This window comes from Tupaia chinensis, unplaced genomic scaffold (assembly GCF_000334495.1).
Source record: "Tupaia chinensis unplaced genomic scaffold, TupChi_1.0 Scaffold000047_1, whole genome shotgun sequence".
In the NCBI taxonomy this organism is placed as follows: Eukaryota; Metazoa; Chordata; class Mammalia; order Scandentia; family Tupaiidae; genus Tupaia; species Tupaia belangeri.
The window spans coordinates 8105584-8114090 of NW_006159505.1; the positions used below are offsets into that span (position 1 = coordinate 8105584).

An 8507-nucleotide genomic window follows, 5' to 3' on the forward strand; every position below is an offset into this window, starting at 1 on the left:
CTTCCTTCCTTCCTTCCTTCCTTCCTTCCTTCCTTCCTTCCTTCCTTCCTTCCTTCTGTCTCTCTCTCTTTCTCTCTCTCTCTCTTCTTAAACGTTTTTTGCCATTGGGAGTGTGCACTCGCTGGAGAGAGAACTGTGAGATGGAAAGTGAAAAATCACCCTCCAAAAGGGATGATCACACTGTAATCCCTTCTCCTCTGGTCTCCTTTCAGGATTTAGGGCATGCATATGTACCCTGCATGACTTTCAAGCTACTAGGTCTGGGACTTGAACCACGCCCAGATGGTCATGTGGGAGTCTAGTTCCTTAACTACCATGCTACCTACAGGCCCCAGGTCACTTGTTTTTATTGATGAACTGTATTTCATTGTACAAAAGCACCACACTTTGTTCACCTATGAATGGATGTAGATTTTTTCTGTAGTTGGAGCTATTATAATTTATGTGCAAGTTTTTGCATGGATATATGCTTTGCTTTTGTTTGGGTAAAGACCTGGGAGTGAAATGACTGGGCCATATAATAGGCATATGTTTAACTTTTTAAAATTTTACCAAACTTGTTGCTAAAGTAGTTACATTATTTTACATTCCCATCAGCTGTGCAAGAGTTCCAGTTCCTCTACACCTTTGTCAACACTTGATATGGAGAGTCTTTCTTAGTTTTAACCATTCTTGTAGGTATCACTTGGTATGGTCAATCTTTTTAGTTTTAGCCATTCTATTGGGTTGTCAGAAAAGTCATGACACATTTTTGAAAAACATAGAACATAGAAAAATACATCATGACTTTTCTGACAACTGAATAGTAGGTGTGCAGTAGTATCTCAATATAGTTCTAATTTATATTTCTCTAAAGACCAATGATGTTGAACATTTTTTTCATGTGTTTGCCGTTCCTATATCCACTTCAGTGAAGTGTCTCTTCAAATGTTCTACCCGATTTTTCATGGAGTTATTCATCTTTGTGTTTTGAGGATTCTTTTTATATCCTAGATACAAGTCTTTTATCAGATGTATGTTTTGCAGACACCCAGTCTGTCTACAACTTCACTTTACATTCTCTTCACAATATCATTTGAGAAGTAGAAGTATTTAATTTCCATGCTGTCCAATTTATGAAGTGTGTGTGTGTGTGTGTGTGTGTGTATCATGCTTTTGGAGTTGGCAAACCAAAGAGTTTCTGCTATGTTTTCTTCTGAAAGTTTTATAGATTTTAATTTGATATTCAACCCTTTGATTCAATTTGAATAGATTTGATATTATGAATGAAGCATGTGTGTGTAGATATCCTATGGTTCCCATATTATTTATTAAAATATTGCTCTTTCTTCACTGAATTAATTACCTTTGCATGGTTTTGAAAATCAGTTGTCCACATACATGTAGGTCTACTTCTGTGCTCTCTCCTGTCTTACCAATCTGTTTTGCTAACTATAGGGTGATACCACATTCTTGGTTATCAAAGTTTTATAGAAAGTCTTGAGGGACCAGCAGATGGTGTAGTGGTTACATTGCTGGACTCCCACATGGTCAATCACAGTTTGAGTCCCAGACCCGGTGTCTTGATACTTTCGCTGGGCGTGTGTGCATGTGTGCTCAAGATCCCAGGAGGAGAATGGAGGAGAAGGGATTGTAGAGTGACCATCCCCCTTGGGTGAGGGGTTATTTCTTACTTTCTCTCTCTCTGATGAGTGCATGTGCCCTATGGCAAAAACCTCTTAAAGAAAAGAAAAGAAAGAAAGAAAGAAAGAAAGAAAGAAAGACTTGAAATAAGGAAATGCTAGCACTACCACTTTGGTCTTCTGTTTTTGTGTTTCTTTATTTTATGTGTATTTATTTCTTTTATGAGAAGAAAAGACAATGAGAGACACAGAGACAGAAAGACAGCACCCCCAACAGAGTTCTAACATGGAAACGTACCCCCAACCTCAGCCAGCCATGGATCATGGGCCCAGACATTTTCACTGTATTTAGGGAGATCCCTTGAAGTTCTCATGTGGGTCAGCCTTGCAGTGTCACCTTTCACCACTGTATCACCATCTGATCCTGGTCTCCTCTCTTTGAAAACGTTTTTATCATTCTAGGCTTTTTGAATATCCATGTGAATGTTTTTAAAACATTTTTTTAGAGAGAGATTTTGCTATAGGATATGTACACTCGCCCGAGAGACAGAGAGACAGAAAGCAAGAAATCACTCCCCGGGGGCATGACCACCCCACAATCCCTTCTCCACCTTACTCTTGGGATTTTGGGCATGTATGCACACACATCCAGTGTGAGTGTTTTTTTTTTTCTTTATCATTTTATATTTAAAGATTTATTTTTATTATTTAAACATTTGATTGCTATACATCATTTGGCTTGTAAAGAGACTTTACCCAACATGAAATACTTCTCAGACCAGTCCATTTGTGAATTTTATACACGTTATCATTAACAGGTAATAAACCATTTCTGTGTCCTACAAATGTCATGCCTCTTGATTTTTTCTTTCTAATTTCCTTCCCTATACTCTTCCCTTCTCCCTCCACCCACAACACTGTCTCCAGTATCCATAATTATTTTAACTGCTTTTATGTACTCTATTGTTTCAACCTCTACCATAGTGTGGATAGTCAGTACATATTAAGTGGAGACATACAATATCTTTCTTTCATCGCCTGGCTTGCTTCATTCAGCAATAAATCTTCCATATTCAACCACTTTTTATCAAATGCTAGGGTCTTGTTTTTTTTTTATGGTTGAATAGTATTCCATAGAGTATATGTGGCATAGTTTTTTAATCCATTCATCTGTTTATGGACATTTGGGTTGGTTCCATGTTTTAGCAATCGTGAATAATGCCTCAGTAAACATTGATGTGCAAGCACTTTTCCAACTGAGCATTCTCCTGTCCTTTGGGTAGATACCCAGAAGTGGAATTGCTGGATCGAATGGTAGTTCTATTTGTAGATCTTTGAGGAACCTCCATATTGTTTTCCACAGTGGCTGGACCAATTTACATTCCTACCAATAGTGTAGGAGGGTTCCCCTTTCACCACAACCCCGCCAACACATATTATTTTTGTATTTTTAATTGTCACCATTTTGACAAAGGTTAGGTGGTATCTCACTGTGGTTTTAATCTGCATCTCCCTTATGATAAGGGATGTTGAGCATTTCCTCATATGCTTTTTGGCTGTTCGTATGTCTTCCTTAGAGAGATTTTTGTTCAACTCATTTTCCCATCTTTTAATTGGGTTAATCTTTTTTTTTTTTTTTTCTGGGAAAGCCACTTGAATTCCCTGCGTACTCCAGTTATCAGTCCCTTGTCTGAGGCATAGTTTACAAAAACATTCTCCCTTTCTGAAAGTTGTCAATTCACACTAATTACTGTGTCTTTTGCTGTGCAGAAACTTCTTAATCTGATATAATCCCACTTGTCTATTTTAGGGATTATCGACTACGCTTTGAGTCTTATTTAAGAAGTCTTTGCCTACCCCAATGTCTCTCAGGGTTTCCCCAGTGTTTTCCACTAGTATTTTTATAGTTTGAGGTCTTAGGTTCAGATCTTTGATCCATTTTGAGTTGATGTTTGTTAATAGTGAAAGATGTGTTCGGCGTGAGTTTTAAGCCACTGGGTCCAGGATTTGAACCATGGTTGACTATGTGGGAGTTCAGCAATGTAACTATTATGCCATTTGCTGGTCCTAGTCCATGTAAATTTTAGAATTAGTGTCAACTAAGAAAAAATAACAACCAAAAATCTTTGGATTTTGAATGGAATCTCGTTGAATGTACAGATCAGTCTCAGGAGAAATGACATCTTAAAAATAGTCTTCCTGGGGCCAGTAGATTGCTTGGAAGTTAAGGCACTGAATTCCATATGACCAGCTGTGTGGTTCAAATCCCAGACCTGGCAGCTTGAAAATCATGCCAGGCATATGTGTGCATGCTCAAAATCCCAAAAAGAGAGTGGGAGAAGGGATTGTGGTGTGGTCATTCCACGGAGGAGAAGGGATTGTGGTGTGGTCATTCCACATGGGAGTGAAATCTCACTTTCCTTCTTTCCCTCTCTTTCTCTGTCTCTGGTGAACACATGTGCCCTATAGCAAAAACGAAAATAAATAAATAAATTTTATATGATAAAAAAATTAGTCTTCCAATTACTGAATACTGTGTATCTGTTAGGTTTTCTTTAATTTCTCTTGCCAATGTTTTGTACACAGTGTACAGGTCATGAACATATTTGGTCAGATCTATTTCTAAGTGTTTTACACACTGATGCTATTGTATGAAGTATTTTTATGTCAATTTCTTGTTGTTTATTGTTAGTAGATAGAACTAAAATAGATTTTAGCATATTGATATTGTACCCTGATATTCTAAATAAATTCGTTTATTAATTCTAGTAGCTTTTTGTAGACTTCAGAAGATTTACTATTTAGGCAATCATATTGCTTACACATAAAGTTTTACTTCATTGTTTCCAAACTGGATGCTTTAACAATTTTTTCTTGCCTGGTTGCACAAGACTCCCCAGTACAGTACCAAATTGGGTGGCAGAACAAACATCTTTCTTTGTTTTTTCCCGATCTTAGAAATCTTTGAGTCTTACAGCATTAAATACTATGGTGGCTATAGATTTTTTCACAGATTTCTTTATCAATTTGAGGCAATCATATTGGTCATAAAATATTATCCTTTTTATATATTGTTGGATTCAATTGCCAAAATTTTGTTGCAGAGTTTTGTGTCTATGTTCATAAGCGACAATAGCCAATCGCTTAAAAATATATGTGTGTGTGTGTGTGTGTGTGTGTATATATATATATGTGTGTATATATATATATATATTTGGTCTTTGCTGTAGAACTCATGTGCTCACTGGAGAGAGACAGAGAGGGAAGGTGAAAAATCACCTTCCAGGGGAATAGCCGTGCCACAGTCACTTCTCCTCCATTCTCCTCCCAGGGTTTTAAACTCCTGTGCACATGCACCTGTTATGATTGTCAATCCTCCAGGTCCAGGACTCAAACCACAGTTGGCCATGTGGGAATCTAGCACCTTAACCATCATGCCACCTGCTGGCCTCTAACAATTATTTTTAATTGCCACGATGACTGTACATATTTATGGGATACAGTATGGTGGTACATGAATGCAACATGTTATGATAATTTGCATATCCATCACTGCAACCACTTGTCATTATTTTGTGTTGGGAGAATTTAAAATCCTCTCTTCCAGCTATCTTGAACTATAGAATAAATTATTATTAACTGCAGTCAGTCACCTTACTGTACTACAGAACACTGGAACTAATTTCTAATTGTCTAACTACAATTTATATTCATTAACCAGCATTTCCCTCCCCACTACCTTTCCCAGCCTCTAGTAATCACTATTCTACTCTCTCCAACAAAGCCAATTTTCAGGGACTTGCCATTTTCTTTTCTTGTAGAGTCCTAGCTCTCAGGGATCACTGGACTTTGTGACCTTATGTCTAATATCATGAACACGTATTTTGCCCAATATCCTTATGATCCTTATGGCCAATATCATGAACATGTATTTTGTCTTCTTCTTTAGTTGTTCCGGTTAGGAGGGGGAATCCTGTTCCCCAACTTATTTAAAAGTGGAAATCCTCTTGACTTACCCTCAAGAACTTGAAGTTCTTGATTACTAGAATCAATAGGTGAAAGGAGGCAACTCCCCAGACTCCTGATCAGCTCTGAACACCTCCAGAACGCACTATGTCATACAAGGTGCAGTCATGCATTCCTATGGACTGACAGAGAGGATCATGCTCCCTCCTAATAAAACGCATGCCTCCTCCATTGTATTCAAACGCTCCTGACACTCAGGAGTCACTCAGAGAACCCCAGTGCCACATCAATACCAGACTGCTCTTCATAGAAAAAAATGTTAAGATCATGATATTCTTCCTCTTTCGCCTCTTTGGCAACTACTGGTAATACCTGCATGTCTGGTTTAATAAGAAAACCTACACACTTCCATTCAAAGAGTCAGCCTTTTTTTCATCCTAGTATAGTCTTCTTTAGGGGAAGAAAGCTTGCCCCTGAGACCCTCTGTCTTCCCCTGCAATGATTCCCCCTCTACCTCCTCTCTCTGCAGATTTAATAATAAGGGATGTTATGTGCCCTGGATTATGATGCCAGCATGTTCTCTTATCTAGGAATGACTGTCGAATCTGGAGAAGGAATAACATACTTTGTGCCCATCATTGACGGCTGTCCTTTGCACCAATCGACCATGCAGATGGACATAGCAGGCCAAGACCTAACCTTGCACCTTCTGCAACTGTTGACACACAGTGGGCACTCACTGGTGAGCACAGGTAGGAAATTACTATTCTCATTCAGGTAAACTAGTCCCTGAAGTGTGATAGTCTTCTTGGGTTGCTCAAACTACAGCCCTCAATGTGTAAAGCTGAGGCTACTTCATCCAAGTTCTACAAAAAACCCCCTATGTATATTTAGGGATAGTTAGTGGCTTGATGATTATGATAAGAGTGATGATGATAATGGTGGTGATGATGATGGTATTGGGTTATAATGATAATGAGCAAAGCTTTCCAGAGAAGTTGCCCTTTGCAAGGCACTAGGCCAAGTAAATATTATACATACATCCCTTATTGCTTCTTGCTGCAATCCTATGAGAGAGAACAATTCTTTCCATTGTAAGAAGAGGCTTAGAAAGATCAGGAGATTTGGTCAACATCCCCTAAGTATAGGTATAGCAGCTGTGAACCCAATGACTCCAGATGACACATTGCCCATTCTACTTTGTACACTTTTCCTGGACTAGATTCCCATCCTGTATAACTGGCATGACATCCATTCTCAACAAGCCTACAATTCCGCATTCACCTTTCTGATCTTCTCAAGCAAGAGGTATGTGTTAAAAGCCAAGAACAGTATGGGACACTAAAGAATAATAGTAATTAGAGGGAAAGTGAGAAGGATTAGTTGGAGCAAAGGCATAGTATATTGGCACCTCACACTTAGTAAGATCTTTTTGTGCATTATTCCATCTTGTCCTTACAGAAGTTCTATGTGGAGATTAATCCCATTCTTGTACGTGACGAAAGGGAAGGTTTATGTGAATAACGGAGTTACCATAAGTCAGGCATTTGGTAAATGTCAGAGGCAGGATTTGAACTCAGATTTGTCTCACCAAAGCCCAAACTAATTGAAGAAGGGGGACATATCAGAAGAGTGAAGTAACCCAGAAGCCAAAGAAAGAGAAGAAAGCAATTAACGAATTAACTGCTGGAGAGAAAGAAGTCAGAAAAGAACTGAAGTGTGTTTGCAGAGTTTTGGAACCAGTAGACATAGGTGAAAGTGATCCAGGAGGAGCGAGGGAAGGTAGAAGTCAGATGCTAGTAGGCTGAAAAGCAAGTGGGATTTCCAGCTGAGCAGTGCAGGGGATTCTTTCTGACCCAAACTTCAAGACAATGAGAGAGAAAATATAAAGCCATTACAACAAAAGACTGCCAGATTTAAAACCTGTTGCCAGCCACCCAAAGAGAGGAGGAGTATGACCTTTGAAATATTTCCTGGCAAGGAATTTCGACTGACCAAGAGCAATTCTCTGGAGAGGTTAGCAGTCACCTACCACTCCTAGAATACTCCTGGGTATAGTAACATCTCCTAAAGCGTTGGATTATACAGTTGAGTTTGGTTTCCCAGCCCCTCCAAAACATGCAACTTATCCAGTAGGACCCTGACATAGAATATGCTGAAAATGCCAAAGTCTTTGCACATCAGTTTAGGACATTTCTGCTCTACTCTTCTCTCCAGCAAACCCAGGCCCCCAACACATGGCATACATGAAGAAACCCAAGAGTTGAGATGGACATGGGACCAGCAGCTAAGTCGTGCAGTCTCGGCTTCACCACAGGAACTTCTGTGAACTCACCTTGCGTTCATATCTTTTCTACTTGAGACTTTTTCCTTTATCCTATAGGTGACCAAGAGTACATCAGGGACATGAAAGAGAAATGCTGCTATGTGGCTTTGGACTTTGATGAGGAAAAGGCAAATATCCACCAGCCTCCTCACCCACAGAAGTATCAGCTGCCTGATGGCCAGGAGATCAGTCTTGGGCAGGAACGTTTCTTGTGCCCTGAGGCGCTCTTCCAGACAGACCTCATTGGTGAGTCTGAGGGGAGGGCATGGAATGAGCCCAGACACAAACAATTGAGCACATTATAAGAAAACACATTATAAGAAGCCCCTCCTGCCAGGAGGAGCTTCCGGCTTGAGAAGCAAATAGGCACTCCTTTCCAGAAGATCCTCTACTATCGGCTATCACTTACTAAGCAGCTACCACATGCCTGTCAACGTTATTGACCATCGTATTTAAGTTATACATACATATATATATTTTAAAGAATTATTTATTTTAAATTTTATTTATCATTATTTTTTAAAATTTGCTATAAGGCACACATGCTCACCAAAGAGAGAGAGAGAGAGAGAGAGGGAAAATGAGAAAACAAG

The 8507-nt window shown here is 39.2% G+C and overlaps 1 protein-coding gene across 2 annotated transcripts in view; it reads left to right on the plus strand.

Annotated features, from left to right (window-relative positions):
• The window catches only part of LOC102494001 (actin-85C), a 58443-nt gene that overhangs the window by 40572 nt on the left and 9364 nt on the right, over nt 1-8507 (plus strand). For both annotated transcript variants that reach the window (XM_027774454.1, XM_027774451.1), the window contains exons 11-12: nt 6179-6340; nt 7972-8160. In XM_027774454.1, the coding sequence (XP_027630255.1) occupies nt 6179-6340; nt 7972-8160 (351 nt within the window). The remainder of the gene's footprint in view (nt 1-6178; nt 6341-7971; nt 8161-8507) is intronic.